Source organism: Ceratotherium simum, chromosome 38 (genome assembly GCF_057802395.1).
Source record: "Ceratotherium simum simum isolate JZ-2026a chromosome 38, ASM5780239v1, whole genome shotgun sequence".
Classification (NCBI taxonomy): Eukaryota; Metazoa; Chordata; class Mammalia; order Perissodactyla; family Rhinocerotidae; genus Ceratotherium; species Ceratotherium simum.
This window is the reverse complement of record NC_141937.1, coordinates 19978793-19995602: the sequence shown is the minus strand read 5'-3', so window position 1 is coordinate 19995602 and position 16810 is coordinate 19978793. Positions and strand designations below refer to the sequence as shown.

At 37.6% G+C, this 16810-nt stretch overlaps 1 protein-coding gene across 1 annotated transcript; it reads left to right on the top strand.

Moving 5' to 3' along the window:
- The first annotated feature begins 3271 nt into the window (after positions 1-3271).
- Positions 3272-16404, top strand: NMBR (neuromedin B receptor). The gene is made up of 3 exons (XM_004442092.2): positions 3272-3693; positions 13162-13510; positions 16003-16404. Exons 1-3 carry the CDS (start codon positions 3272-3274, stop codon positions 16402-16404), a joined length of 1173 nt encoding a protein of 390 aa, XP_004442149.2.
- The last annotated feature ends 406 nt before the right edge of the window (positions 16405-16810 follow it).

Sequence of the window (16810 nt, the reverse complement as noted above, 5' to 3'; positions counted from 1 at the left end):
TATTAGGCCACTGAACATTATTATCCCACAGTGCACTGACTCTTCATTTTCTTTCAGTCTTTTTCGCTCTGTATTTCATTTTGGATAGTTTCTATTACTATATTTTTAAGTTCACTAATCTTTGCTTCTACAGAATTTGATCTGCTGTTAATCCTACAAAGTTTATTTTCTATCATAGACATTGTTTTTCACTCTGTAAAAATTCAATATATGTCTTTTTATATTTTCCCTCTCTCTCTTTACAAGTTTTTGCTTTCCCTTCCTTCTCAAACACATAGAATAAAATTTTAGTAACATTTTTAATATCCTTATCTACTTGTTATACCATCTATGTCTTATTGGTTTGTTTCAATGGACTAATTTTTGCCCTTATTTTTGAATTTGCGTGAATTTGAAACAGCAAGAAATATTTATATATAGTTCTGAATGGTTTTTGGTATTGGGGCAATGAAATGCATAATGTACGTTTTGTTAGCATTGAGTACCTCAGCATCAAAAATGTAGTTTTCAGTTACATAGAAATCACATTTTTCCAGGCAATTTTATTCTCTGGGAACAATGAGATACAATAGATTTTGAAGTCAAATGTAATAAGTTTCAAAATGAAGAGGTCTGTATGAAATTAGGCAAGTTATCTTGCCTCTATGAGTTTTGACTGTCTTGAATGTAAAATTAAGACTCGAATGCCTACCTCACAGAATATTTATAAACATTAAATTAGATATGACTCTAAGGGACCTAATGTGGTGTATGGCACATTGATTACAATAAAAAAGTTTGTCCCTTTAGTAGATGTTTATTTATCATGTGTATCAATTCTATACAAATGAGACAATACCTATGTACCTATATGAACTGTGGTGACGTATCTAAATAATGCATACATAGTTATAGTAACTTTCTAATATATTTAATAAACTAGCAGGAAAATGATCATTATTAAAACATTCAGTGTGTTCCCTACTCTTGTGCACCCAAGGCTTTGAGTAAATACATATAGATTCACTTGAAATGCAAAAAATTCAACAATCCAGATGTTTTATTTCCACAATGCCAGGTAATTGGATACTTGTTAATTCAGTTTTTAGGCTAAATATTTCTCTCATCTAAATGCTTAGCATCTTACAGACATAATCAGAAGAAAATATAGATATTCATACAGCAATTTAGACTTCAAGATGTTTTCATATAAAATAGATTAAAATGATGTGGTCGCAGTTTGAAAGTTTGAGAAATTTCACAATTTAGAAGATTGCTTTAGTAGTTAATTTACCTTGCATAATGCAGTTGGATGTTAAAAGAGGAAACTTAACTTTGAAGATAAAATTCCTAAAGACATATCTCAACTCATATGTAATATTAATTGCTTTGATATATATCTAAGATATATAAATATAAATAGAATGTTCATATACATACGTTCAACTGTATGTATATGAACATTCTCTTTAGTCAACTTGAACTTAATAACAGATTATTTTAAGTAATGAAATCCAAGAAGACTATAATAAGGACTTGTAATTGAGTTAGAAAACATAAAATTGATTAAAATGCAAGTGTTTACCTTGTCTAATTCAACTATGATAATTAAATGCTGTTCTTGGTTGACAATATCTGAAAAATTTGCTTAAATTTTGCAAATGTTTTGGCATATTTCATCAGCTTTTGGCTACATCATTGTAGGTAGTCCTTGTTACTTTCCTTGTTATCACACAATTTTATCCTTTAATAGCCAAGATCTAGCCAAATGTTTTTCCTAGTGGAAAGAGTGTTACTTGGCTAACTTAACTGTGCCATTTCTGAGCAGTTTATATTAGACGCAGATGGTGTTAATTTGGGAAATTATTTGTTCTTGGGGACATACTACTTAGAATAGTGTATTGGGTATATATTGAGTACATATTTAGGGATAGCAATACTCAGTCATAGGCATACATAGTTTTAGCCTTAATAAATATTGTTAAGCAAGTCTCCAAAAGAAAAAAAAAGTTGTTAACTTCTGTTAAAGCTGAATGTACTCGGTCACTGTGACCTAGCAAATCCACATTTGGGATTTGTTCAAATGTGCACCAGAACACATGTACAAGAATATTTATAGGAACATCATTCAAATTATCTAAAACTATAAAGAATCTAAATGTCAATCAACATTAGAAGGGATAAATAAACAGTGGTATATTTATACAATGTAATACTAAACAGCAGTGGAAAATGCTACACACAAAATCTGGGTGGATCTCATAGACATAATGTTGAGTGAAAGGAGTTGGATTCAAGAGTACGTACTGAATGATTTCATTTATATGATGCTCAAGAGCAGGGAAAGTAATCTTGGATGATAAAAGTCAGAGAGAATAGTGGCTCCCTTAGGCAATAGTGGTTAGATTGTAGGTTCCGAATGGTGGTTAGATTGAGCTGTACGTTTAAGAATTGTGTACTTTATGCATGCTATATTTCAATAAAATATAAGTTTAAAACTAATATGCCAGCTGTAGGAAAGAGTTTCCATATTTGGGGTGAGAAAAGTGGATCAAGGAAGAAGAGTGTGGAAGGAGTTCCATTCATTTACTTCATCCTTTGCCACTCGTTCTCTTCCCTATATTCAGTGATACAGCATCAGGGACTTGCCAGCTCAGCCACCAAATCCTCAGAGGTTCACAAAACTTGTCTGGGGCTCCTCCCGCTCGGAGGCGGATAAGGATGGATGTATATAGGGACGCCGTGTAAGAGAGAGGACTCAGATCCCCTCCAATTCCACACAGTACAACAGGAACCGCAGAAACAAAGAGCAAAACTGTGGGACGAGCAGAGTGCCGGCCGCCCCACGCTGGTTCCCGGTGTTTCAGCTGCGGTTCGCTGGACAGCGGCAGGATGACCTCCTCTGCTCCCAGTGAACGGTTGGGCAGGTACTTTTATTGACCCCAGAGGGATAAATGCTCACAAAAGGGCTGTTCTCCGCTAGCTATAAGCAAGAACAAAGCACTGAAGACTGGAACAAAGACGCAACTGCTTTGCCTTTTTTTTTTTGTTAAATTCGGAGCCAGCAGGAGCCAATGCGCCCCTTCTAGGAGCGAAGGACTGGAGCGTGTGGACAGCTGGACTTCTCACCCGACCCTGTCCTCCCCGGGACGCGGCGGGGTGACGCGTCCCCGCGGGCAGTAAACCTGTCCCGGAGAGAGAGAAATCCCTTAAGCCCAAGGTCCTGTGCGTTGCACTTGTCAGGGCACCTGGGCGCGTGAAAACTCTAGCGGACTCTCCTGGAAAGGAGATCATGCCCCCCAAGTCTCTTTCCAGCCTCGCCCAGACCGCGGGGGAGAATCAGAGTCGTTTCCTTCCCGGGGTGTCCGAAGGGGGTTTCCTGCCCGCCCCCGACGGGACCACCGCCGACTTCGTGATCCGCTGTGTGATCCCCTCCCTCTACCTGCTCATCATCACGGTGGGTTTGCTGGGCAACATCACGCTGGTGAAGATCTTCATCACCAACAGCGCCTTGAGGAGCGTCCCCAACATCTTCATCTCTAACCTGGCGGCTGGGGACGTGCTGCTGCTGCTCACCTGCGTCCCGGTGGACGCCTCGCGCTACTGCTTTGACGAGTGGATGTTCGGGGACGTGGGCTGCAAACTGATCCCCGTCATCCAGCTCACCTCCGTGGGGGTGTCCGTGTTCACTCTCACTGCCCTCAGCGCCGACAGGTAAGGGCACAAGTAGAGGTGAGGTGGCCTAGAAACGTGGCGGAGAGGGGCGGGGAGGAGGGTGAGCTGGCGCGCACCTGGGGAGAGGAGGGAGACTGGGGTGGCTGGGAGGGGGAGGGAGAGAGTGTATCTGGGAGTTAGAGTAAAAGGAGTTAAAACGGACTAAGACGAGAAGCTTGAAAAAAATAAGGGAATTATTAATTTTAAAATAATTAAAATTGCATTAGTTTGAAAGTAGTTTTAAAATTGCATATCCTAGTCTTGCCCCTCCCCTCCACACACGTCTGGAGTCTTTGTTATCTATTTCACAGAAAAACTATAACAGTAACGTGCAAAAGTGCAACTGTCTTGTAGAAGCTTTTTGTGTGTGCCTAAAACCTTAGAAGTGCACTTTCCTTATTCAGCAGTTTAGTAAACTTATAGGTAAGAATGTCTGCCTTAATATTAGGGAAATGTTTGATTTTGAACTTTTTTCCAAATAAGGGAAACAACATTTACACTTGTTCACCAAATTCTGCTATTTATTTGAAGGAAAAACAACTAAAATAGTAAATTTTCTTCAGACAGATGACTTTACACATTCTTTTTAATACCTCAAGTCAAGTGATATGTCGATTTTTTTTTTTTCACAAACAGGTAGGTACCGAATTTTAGTATCTGTGCTTTACAGTGCTGTAAAAATACACCTTTGATAGCAAATCTGCTTTTCACGTATTTTAAGGATGGGAGTGTCCTTTGCTTTACCTTGCAGATCAACTAGTTCAACCATCATTTTCCAGGTGAAGATATTGAGGACCAGGGAATGTAAGTCCCCTGGCTGAGCTGAGAGGAGAATCCAGACCTGCTGACTTGGCCCAGTGCCACTATCCCAGGCCCTCTGTCATCATGGTTTGGGGGATTTAAGCAGAAGGGATGTCTGGACAGGGCTGGGGGCAAAATATCCAATTAGGCATCATTGCACAGAGCCTGGTCTGATTCCCTTAGGGGTGGGGTGTGGACTTAAGCTATTTAGATAAAGAAATTAACTTGGATGATTAAGGTTGTGTTCACTCTCCTCCGCTTTAATTTACATACTAAGTTATTAATGAAAAATGAGTCCATTTAAATTTCCTGGTATTTGCAATACTACCCTGACGGCACTTTGTCTTTGAAGAGTTAATCTGCATTGAAGGAAAGACAATACTCAGTGGAAAGTTGAGAGCCATTGTCTTTTTAATCCAAATATTATTGACTTTCTAGTTTGTGTGATAGTCTCTTCAAAGCCACATGCCTATAAAAATGGGTGCTTTTGGGTAAATTATGTACCTCATTTTATTTCTATGACACCATTTCTATCATCTTTTTAAAAGTTTTTTTTTTTAATTCCATAATTAAAATGTGACTTTTTAGCTGCTCTTCTTTATGGGGCACATTTTAATTAGAAAGTTAAAAATTCTACTTAATGATTAGAATAAAACTTAATGAATAGCTACCACTACAATAGTGAAAATTGCTGTCATTGTGCTTCCACTTTTAAAAGGTAATATTAGTGGCAAGTCCCAGGGCTTGAATTTATTTCACATTACTTTGCTCAATCTATTGTCACGGAGACACACAGGTAAATTGGCTCTGGCTGAGGTCAGAGAGGATGCTATTTCTCATATATTTACTGACTTTTTTGGTTTATGAAGTGCATCATGTACTTTGTAATACAGCACGGATACTTTAACAACAATGAAAAAGAAAGGTGGGTTGCCCCTCCTACCTGGCCCAGAAGCTGCACTTGCCTATCAGTGTGTGTTTGGGAAATGTGAATTAAGGAAATGGAATCACTGGTGATAAAATTACACAATACATTCTAATATTCACCTAAAATGGTTGGAGATGTTTTGTTGTATATTGTCTATGCTTCTGTTTTTCTTCCAGAACATAGTAATCAAGCGTTGATTAGTCCTTGATCTTCTCACGCTTTATCACACCAAGCGGATTAGGAAACAAGTACGAGACTAATTGCACTTAGTGCTATGTTAACATTTTGTGTGAGCTTATTATCCTCACAACACTGTGAAGAAGACACTGTTATTATTACCCTTTTAAAGTCAAGAAAACTAAGGCTTGAAATTAAGCAACATTTTGCTGATCTCACAGGATGGAGCCAGCATTTGAACCCAGTTCAAAGCCTGCCCTCTTCACCATTAAGCCACATCATTACTTTCCTAAGTATAAGAAATGACTAATGGTTTGCCCTATTTAATGGCAGACTGAAAAGTGATGTTTAAAACAAAGCGCTGGAGAGTAAAAAAAGAAAAATGATCACAAAATCTGATTCATTAGATTTAATAGAATGAAAGAAGGTCGTAAAACGTAACTGCAAAATAAAAGAAACACTTGAACTCAAAATTAAGTAGTAGTTGTAGCAATAGGGGAAAAACCTCTGTTATAGTTTTTAAACAGTACGTTCAATTGTCTGTTAAGCCAAATATCCTATTTCCATGACATGGCCTAAACGTCTTTGCCTAAGAAAGTAAAGGTAGAGAATTTAGAAATAGAGACCATAGTAACGTAGAAAAACAACAGGAAGATAATTAGATTTTGGAATGCATATCCCAATGTGAAGTGGAGACAATGTTATGTATCATCAATGACAGCATCACTGGATAGCAGAGACTGAAATAAGAAACACAGTACTTATGAATCTGTCTTGAGGTCTAAATCGCCTCGTTTGCTATGGCCAAAGAGTGGTATGGGTGATGATTTTTGGTACTTGTGATTATTAATCCTTGACTTTCCAAACTCTTTTGAGGAGTTTCAGCTGATGCATCCTTAGGGAAAATCATTTGTGTCCACTGTAGAAGTGCATCAGAGGTGTCTCATAACCAGAGTGGGTGGAGAAGAGACAGTGCGTGATCTGAAGTGGGGACGGGGGGCTCTCAGTTTAATTTCACCTTTATCTTGATGGGTTTTTTTGTTATCATTTTGAAAATGTACTTCTTTTTGCTTTCTCACATTAAATAGCTGTTTACAGGCATTTGCATATTCTCTTTCTAACAGTTTTACACACATACACATTCCCACTCCCCACTGTTGGGGCACGTGTGCTGTGACACTGGGTAAGGGGAGCCCCACAAGCCATAATTTGCTTACGGTTGTCTTTATAGATATCTCCCTCACTGTCTATGCCAGTAGCTGCATTTCCAAGCTTAGAATACTATTTCTTTGACTCTTGAAGATCTTCTGGTCTCTCAAAGTCCATAATTAAAATGCAAATAACTTTTAGGAATGGAGTTCTCCTTTTTCCTTTACAGGAAAAAATTCCCACAGATTCCTAGTGCAAAACTATAAACTTTATAATTTTACGTATTTACAAATATAAAACTAGGTATCAATTCCTTATTCTGTTTTCTATCATAACTATCTAAAATGCATTTATAAATTAAATTTTAAGAATCTATAGAACAATAAAAATGAAATTAATATTAATTTAGTGTCTCAGGTTGTTTTCTGATACTAAATCTCCAATGTTTGATTGAAGCCAAAAATAATATTGCACCAAATCTGACTAATGTATTAGTAATTTCAAACTTTCTTTTGCTAGTTAGGATAGTCAGATTTAATTCCATAACTGAGCTAGTTCTCTTAGGCATGAGCCTTGAATCTTTAACATTATTTGGGTATTATACCAATGCAAACAGATATTCTCTTCAGCATAATTATTTGTGGAAATATTGAAACACATTGAAAGTCTAAAACTCCCTGGTCCTCATGAAGCTTTTTCATCAGTCTCTGTCCAGGGGTGGGAGGGAATGCCATTATCTGTTTGCTGGTTTTTCGGCAAAACTTCTGACTGAGGCTCGGGTACTGGTTAACCGGCTGGCCCTCACTAGACAGACTCTCTTCTTTTGTCCATAGCCCTGGACAGTACGCTGAGAAGACCTTAGCTCTCAGTGGGTGCTGAGATTGGTGTGCTTCTAAACTCTTCTGGAGAGGTCAGCCTGGCCGTACATATTTAAGAGAATAGTCCACACTCACTCTCAACATGGTAACCCATGTCGCCAGGGAGATGACATCTATTTCTAACTTGTTCCAAAAGAATTTAAGGAAGCTTAAAAATAGAGATCCAAACAACATACAAAAGGAACAAAAAAAGGAGGAAAACCAGGTTTAGGGAAAATAAAAGTTGAAGAATATAAGGCAACACATACTTTCACAAAATGTGAGGTATACGTTTGAGAGCTTTCTAGCTGTCAGTACAAAAAGGAAAATTTGTCTTCCATGACAAGTGCTCAGTTGTTATTTTTATATAGCCATAGAAACAGAACAAATTGTAACTTGCACTTAATTTATTAGTTTAATTTGAATTTATATGGTTTTTTGTTAAAGGCTGTTGTATTTGACTCCAGTAAATCAGATATCTTCTACTCATTAGTCTGAAATAATTCTAGCTTATTTCTCTTTCCTTTCTCTTTAGAAGGAATCTCAAACATTGAATTAGAGAGGTGCTGTATAATTCTCACAATATTCATACTAATGCCATAATTTATATATTACTTTATTACTTTAATATTATTTATTACTTTTGAAGATGATTCATCTACCTTGATCTGAAACTTTGGGACACTATAAATAAGGAGGGAATGTACCAGGCAGGGGTTCATGGCATCTGGGTACTAGTCCTACATATGTTATGTCCGAATGTTCTAGTTGGAGAAAATGATAAAACAGTATAAAACACATGGCCATAAGGCAGTATTTTCCTCATTTGCAAAATAAGAATAACATCTTCAGCTGTAGAGCTGTATCTATCCAACCATGGATCGGATCCTATTAGCTCCCTCTCTGAATATTGAGCAGAGAGAGACCCAAAGAAGAAAAGGACATGAGTAACTCATGAAGCAACCAGATACTCAGTTCAGTGCTCTAGTGCTCTGCTTGTCACACTGTTCCACGTCACCACATCTCAGACAAATATCTCATCTAATAATTTATGCTGGTTCTATTTTGTCCACTTCTTGGTGGAAAGAAAGACCCTCTAAGGTGTACCTCTCTCTCAGTCTTTTGCCTGTAGTGATGCATTTAAATAGGGGGCCATCTGTTCTGGCTGAGCCATGAGGTCAGACAGTGAAGTTCAACACTTTTCTCGTTGTTAGTTGTCACCAGTAGTACAGTTCCTATTTGTGTGTTTCAAAAACTAAAATAACAATTTACATTTGCCCTTCCAATAGCTGTCTCCTCAGGAGGGTTGACCTCTTTCCAAGGTCTTTAATAATTTTAATTGCATTTTAATTTTCTCATTCGCCATAAGTTCTTACTAAAATTTTTTTAGTTAGTCCTTATTTAATTGTTTATTTATTGAATTTCTGGAAAAATTGATGCTGATATGAGGTGTAGATGATTCTCTTCTGGAAAAGTTGATCCAATATTTTGTACAAGATAAATAGTTATATGCTATATTTGTATATTTACGTTCACTATTATTTTTACTTTTGAGTCAATGTGTACGTTTTAGATAATATTTTATATAACTTGTAGATTTTTTTTCAGCTCTTTGGAGAACCTCACCCACATCTCAAATATACTGATGACCTGGTATTTAAAAAGTTCACTTGTTTATTTTCTATAGGAAAGGACATGTCTTCATTAAATTTCCTTTTTTAAAAATCACTTTGCTTTTTGTTCCTTTATTCTTATTTATTTCCATATGACCAAAGTTATTTTCAGTTTCAATCCATGCTCCAAAATGATGACCCAACTTCATAGTGCTAGCTTCAAACTTAATGAACTGTTTCTTAACTTATTGTTTTAATTATTGATATAAAATATTAGCTGTTATTAGGTCCGCAGGCTACTTTCCATGAACACTACTGATTTATTGAGGTTCTGGGCAGTATTTTCTATTTCCAGTTATTTGTAGGTCTTCATGAGGAGTAGGAATAAACACGAAACTTTCGCTTCTTCCTAGCACTTCCCTTGACTCATCTATTTGTCATTATGTTTTGATTTTTTTATTATGCAGATTTTCATTAGGAATATTTTTTTCAGTGTCTGATGTAGACCTTGTTGTTTCCTTTCTTTTATTATTTGTGGAAATTTGGGGGGATTATTTTGAAAATTAAAATTTTAATGATTGTGGTTTAATTAAAATTAATTTTTGGCAAAGAACCAAATTTTAAGACAGAACTAAACATTAACCATCTCATTAGGAACCAGTTTTAGATTATGAAAGCACAACCTAGAAATGATCATAGATATTTATATCGATTATATGAAAATGCAGTTTTTAGAGATGACTTAAAAGAATATGAAATGTTACTTGATAGTACTGTTGAGGTTTAGTTTCTTCACTGTAAAAATGAGAATTAAATGAAAAAATATAATTACAGATATAAGTTAAGTCTTTCCAGTTAAAAATACCATTGACTTTAATAATTTTATTTATTTATTTTTTCCCCCAAAGCCCCAGTAGATAGTTGTATGTCATAGCTGCACATCCCTCCAGTTGCTGGATGTGGGACGCGGCCTCAGCATGGCCGGAGAAGTGGTGCCTCGGTGTACGCCTGGGATCCGAACCCAGGCCGCCAGCAGCCGAGCGCGCGCACTCAACAACTAAGCCATGGGGCCGGCCCCCAAAATACCATTGACTTTAAAAGGACCGGGAGATCAAATGTCTAAAAATGGATAGAACAGATAAGACATTTATTTCTTCAGTTGCATTCTCTGCAATGTGCTACAGTTGAAAAAATACAGAATTTGTAGTTACAAGATGTGTGTGTGAATCCTGAGTCATCGATCGGCTTACTGGCTCTGCGATCATTTGAACATCATTTAATCCCTTAGTGTCAATGAGCTTTTCTGTAAAACAGGGACACTAATAAGTTTTATTGCTCAGGATTATTTTATCAAATGAAACAATTAATGTGAAAGCATTTTCAAACTGTGGGTTGCTGTGGAACTACTTTTTTTATATCACCTATGTGTCAGAATGACAAATGACTCATTAATTCAAGTCAATATTTAGTCACATATGCAGTTAATTATCAGAAAATAGGCATTGAAGTGGAGAGCAAAATTAGCCTATTGCAAAATTAATCCTTTTACAGCCTTTCCAACAATTCCTTTAACCATAGACTGGCTAGTTCCTACCTGTTGCCTTCATCAACACGGCTTGTCATTGTCATTCTCCTTCTCGTGAAACTTTCATGTGTCATTTAAGTAATACACCTCAATGGATTAAGAACAAAGTGATTTTTGGGGGAGTAAAGAACAAATAGAATTGCTGAGCCCTCTGTAATCGAATCCAGTATTTCTCTTCCTTTCCAAAGTGACACCCCACTTACTACATTATTTTTAAAAAGGTTATTTATAGTTTTAGGCATTCTATTGTATAATAATGCATAGATATTTTTAAATGATAGATTTAATAATTTTATTCAGAATAAGATTTACTGCTATAACATATCAATACTGTTGAAACATGATGTGCCATATGGCAAAGGTCAGGCATCTGATTTTTCAAACACTGAACCTTTGGATACCAGATCCTCTCCACTGCTGAATGGTGTCCACTGCGCTGGACAAGCTTCCACAAGGATGCTTGTGGAAAAATGCTCACCGCCATATTCAATCTTCTTGTAAGGTAGTTTCTAAACCTGGCTTTTATTCAGAGCCACTTGAAAAATCTTAGTAAAATGCAGAATCTCTCACATTTTACATCCTAGAGACTCTACACCAGTAAGTCTGGGGAGAAACCTAATACTCTACCTTTTTTCAGTTCTCCAGGTGATTCTGAATACTGATCCATCTTGAGCATCAGTAGATTAGACTCTGTCTCCATCTCTTACCTCCATTCTTCCCGCAATCTACCATCCAGCTACCATCCCACTCTATTAAATCTGCTCTAAATAAGTGACATAGGGCCAGCCCCAGTGACCTAGTGGTTAAGTTCCACGTGCTCTGCTTTGGTGGCCGGGGTTCAGTTCCCAGGCGTGGACGTACACCATTGTCTGTCAGTAGCCATGCTGTGGCAGTGGCTCACATAAAAAAGAGGAAGATTGGCAGTGGATGTTTGCTTAGGGTGAATCTCCCTCAGCCAAAAAATAACTAACTAACTAACTAACTAACTAACTAACTAAGTGATCTATTTGTTGCTCAGACCACATTTCCTTATTAGTTCAACAAACATTTATTGAGAACCTGCTACGAGTCAGGCATTGTGTCCTATACTTTAGATGCAACAGTAAGCAAGACACTAGGTTCAGGGAGCTTTTCTTCTTTACTTTTAGGGAGTATTTTAATTACTATAGCTTTGTAGTATAGTTTGAAATCAGGGAGTGTGATACCTCCAGCTTTGTTCCTCTTTCTCAAGATTGCTTTGAATATTCAGGATCTTTTGTGGTTCCATACAAAGTGTAGGATTCTTTGTTCTAGTTCTGTGAAAAATACCATTGGTATTTTAATAGGGATTGCACTGAATCTGTAGATTACTTTGGGTATTATGGACATTTTAACCGTGTTAATTCTTCCAATCTATGACCATGATATATTTTTCCATTTATTTGTGTTGTCTTCAATTTCTTTGATCAGTGTCTTCTAGTTTTTAGCATACAGTTCTTTCACTTTCTTGGTTAAATTTATTCCTAGGTATTTTATTCTTTTTGTTGTAATTGTAAATGGGATTATTTTCCTAATTTCTCTTGTAGTATGTGTAGATTTAGAAAAAGCTTGTGAAAGAGGTAAGCAAATTACTGCACTTTGGGAAATGGCAATTTAAAATATTTTCCTCTGTCTTCCTGTCTTCTGTGCTAACAAACAGTGGAATGACTTGTAGACAGACAGGCACCAGGGATATTGGATATTCCAAACTTTACAAAACAGTCAGAGAATAATGGAGTGTTGGCAACACTCTCTTGGCAAGTGTCGACTGAGGAAAAGTCACTACAATTTAAACAGCAGATATTTATTTGGGCAATTAGAAGTGCCATTCAGGAGACATAGATTCAAGTAGAAACCCAAAAACGTATTCCTCTAGGGAATAAAAGTCAGGGGCTTTTAAAAGCAAAGAAAGGAGGTTGTATTACAAAGAATTTTAATTGGAGTTGGAGGCAGACGGCCAGTCTTTGCTAAACATTGATTGTTGATTCTATCTTCAGAAAGTCCACAGTCCTCAGTCTTTGTGATCAGGATGTCAGTTCTCCTGCTGACTTCTCAAACAATTTCTTGTAAAACAATTGCTGTTTTGGTCCAGTCCAAAGGTTTGGTCCGGTCCAAGGTTCAAGACGGCGAAGCATTTTCTCTGGAAAGGCAGCTCTGACTCCATTTTAAAATGGCTCCACCATAGTTAATTTTGACACAAGTAAGATCGTTCCCTCCCTCCCTCCCTCTCTCCCTTCCTTTCTTCCTCTCTCCCTCCTCTCCTTCCCTCCCCTTCTCTCTCTTTTCCTTACTTTTATTTTCTTTCTTAAGAGAGTAACTTGAGATGTATTGTCTTCCCAGGTACAGAGCCATCGTAAACCCCATGGACATCCAGACATCAGGGGCGGTGCTGTGGACCTGTGTGAAGGCGGTGGCTATCTGGGTAATCTCTGTGCTGTTGGCGGTTCCTGAAGCCATATTTTCTGAAGTGGTGCACATTGGCAGCTTGGAAAACGGCAGCTTCACAGCGTGTATACCCTACCCTCAGACAGATGAGCTACATCCAAAGATTCATTCAGTGCTCATCTTCTTGGTCTATTTCCTGATACCACTTACTCTTATTAGTGTTTATTATTATCATATTGCAAAGACCTTAATTAAAAGTGCACATAATCTTCCTGGAGAATACAATGAACATACCAAAAAACAGGTAAGCTTGGTAGGTGTGTGTGTTGGACTGTGTTGGACAGATGTAGTAAGTACTATTTTGTGTTTTGTTTCATGGGTTCTCAATACCAGGAATGGTCAGAACAGAGTCAGAGGGCACTGGGACATGCACTAGCCTGAACTGGAAGGGGTGTCTTTGATACGTGGCCATGTCATGGCTCTGTGAAGGCCCACCAAGGTCCAGCTTATCTGCCATCTGGGCCTGGGGCTATTAGAATTTAATATCTTTGAAGGCTTTTCTTTACATGCAAATGTTTATGCAAAGAATCACATAATAAACCAGAACTTTTTCACAGTTTAATTATAAATTTATTTCATTATTGTCTCTTCTCCCATTAGCCCACTAAGGATGACGGGAAGTCTGGGAGAAGGATGCATCAGGAAAGGGCTGTGGTTCACTGCCTGGGATCTGGGGATGAGGTTTGGGTAGGGTGCCAGAATGGGAGGCTCTGGGAACAGAGGACAGCATGACAAGTGTGAAAGTGAGCAAACGCAGGCCGGTGCTGAAGTCTTGCTTGGTCTGATTCAACTTTATAGCTTTTCCTATAAAGATTATCTACTCATGCAAAAATGACAACATGCACCTTGCATACTCTTGCTTCCTTAAAGAACATACAGTATTAGTTTAAGGTAAAACCAATTGTGTTAATCCACAAAGAGATGGAAATATTGTACCTATGGGACAGAGTGTCAAGTTGTCCCTTTGTGCACTCCTAGTGAGGAACTTCCTCCAAAGCATTCTGTAGGTACAGGGAAGTTATGGGTGCCTGTTCCCCAATTTGAATGAAAACAAGTTGAATCACAAATCATTAAAGTTTGCTAGGCTATAGGCAGGGGCACAGGCGGGGCTTTGTGCACATTAGCAACAGCACAGTCTGGCGAAGCTTTCTTGTGTAGATCACCTCTATTTACTGATGACCATCATCATCAGAGATCCACATCTGCTTTAAAGGCTTGAAAAATCAACCAATCTTTAAAGTACTTGTTAAACAAATTAATGGATTTATTATCTAAATATCTGCCATCATTGAAGCAAAAATGTCCAGGTCATAGGCTCACTGTGCTTTTTCCTTTATATACAATCCTTTTATTCAGAGCCTTGTGATCCAATTTGTATCTCAATTTGGGCATTTGAGTTTTTGCTTTGTTTTCAAGCATTGAGTTCCTCTTACCCTCCACACCTCCACTTTTTTTTTTTTCAAATGGCCCTTATTCCGCCTTGTTTTTGTGAGTTTCCCTGTTGGGACTTACAAACTCTGGCTGGGCAACTAGGCTTGACATCTGCTGAGAAGTAATTTCAATGTCAACAGCCTGTGTGTGCATTTGAATCTCCAAGTATAGAGTGCCATGAAATTCTTGCACCCATGCTCCACCTGCTAGGGTGGACACTGCTCAGTAATATAAATTTCACATCTACCTCCTTAATATAGCCAGGTTGCCTAACTTATGCCACTGGGATACATCTGAGAACCACATTCTGCTTCCTGAACTAGATTCCTCTTCACTTGCAGCTTTGTTTGCTGTCACCACTCACCACTACTCCCCAATGCCAGATCTGTTTCAATCTTAAACCTTTCCAGTCTTCTTTGGCATATTCTAGTTGACTATTAAGAGCTTTAGCTCAGAAAATATCACGTTGCCTTCCCTCAATATCTTTTGATAAATTATGTTTTCACATTCATGTTGCCTTATTGAAATATTTAAACAAATTAGCAACTATGAGCTAAATTTTGGATTCTAGATGTCAGAAAATGATTTTTGGATTAAAAAAGATTACCAACCAGTATTTGAATTTTGTCTATCACATTCCTGAAGACTTTCCTTTAAAACAGTAAACATAGTATGTAAAGTTTATGAAAAGAAAAAAAACATATTTTTATTTTTAAAGGTAACCTAACATAGTAATGTTTATAGGATTGACAGTTATGTCAGATGTATTTGATTTATGTGAATCAGGAGTTTAAATCTCAAGGTGTGTGTGTGGAGTAAGGGTTAAAAAAGTCATGCCCTATTTCAATAGATTGATTTTTCCTATTTAAAATACCCTGATTTAAAAAAAAAAAAATCTAGGCTTGAACATATTCTATGGTTCATTAATTCAGTGGATTTAATACAAACAGAAATGATTTATATTTATAATGAACACAATAAGACTTGGAGCAAAAGGAAAATAGTTAAAAGTAAGAGAGAATTTTTTAAGATCATGGTTTTAACGTGAAGACATAGCCATGTATTAATAATATGTCATCTAGTATTGTGCAAGCTGTCAAATATTTTTAAATGAAAAAAGTATAGTGACCAACATAGGCTTCTTCAAACTGTTAAAATCATCACTTTGTTGAGGAAAATAGCTTTTGTATTTTTGGACGTATTTGCATGCTATGATAAGTTTTCCTCCTTTCGTACCGTCGTGTTTCGGGTGTGGCTGGCTCTATACTCATTTTTACCAATGGGGCCATTTCCTTGTATCTGCAGATGGAAACACGGAAACGCCTGGCTAAAATCGTGCTCGTCTTCGTGGGCTGCTTCGTCTTCTGTTGGTTTCCAAACCACGTCCTCTACCTGTATAGGTCTTTCAACTATCACGAGATCGACCCATCTCTAGGCCACATGATTGTCACCTTGGTTGCCCGGGTTCTGAGCTTTTGCAATTCTTGCGTCAATCCATTTGCTCTTTATCTGCTCAGTGAAAGCTTCAGGAGGCATTTCAACAGCCAGCTCTGTTGCAGGAGGAGGTCCCGTCCACAGAGGTCAGCCAGCTGCCTCGTCAGCTCCTCAGCCCTGCGGATGACGTCTCTGAAGAGCAATGCTAAGAACGTGGTGGCCAATTCTGTTTTACTAAATGGACACAGCACGAAGCAGGAAATGGCACTGTGATTTTGGTCATTCGACTCACTGTCTGGAAAGAACTTACCTTTCTATCCCTATGGAGTAGAGCAGAACAATTTTCTCGTTCTTACTGTTGCTCAGCTACTTCATTAGACGATTTCATGATTGACTCAGAAAAGACAAGACAAACATACTTCGCGTTTTTCTCTGAACAGGATTTTAAATTACATTAAAAAATATACATTACTCCCTTTAAAAGTGATTCAATAGGCAATTCTATGTGTGTATAGGTCAATATTGCTTCATGATTTCAGCTGTTGCTAGAGACAAATCGAGTGTTCTTATCTTAAATTTGTTTTGTCTTGAAGCAGGAAATAAATTCCTATATTGACTGGTTGATTCAGTGAGGGTAATATTCAAACTCCTATTATTTGAAATACAAGCCATATTTTCC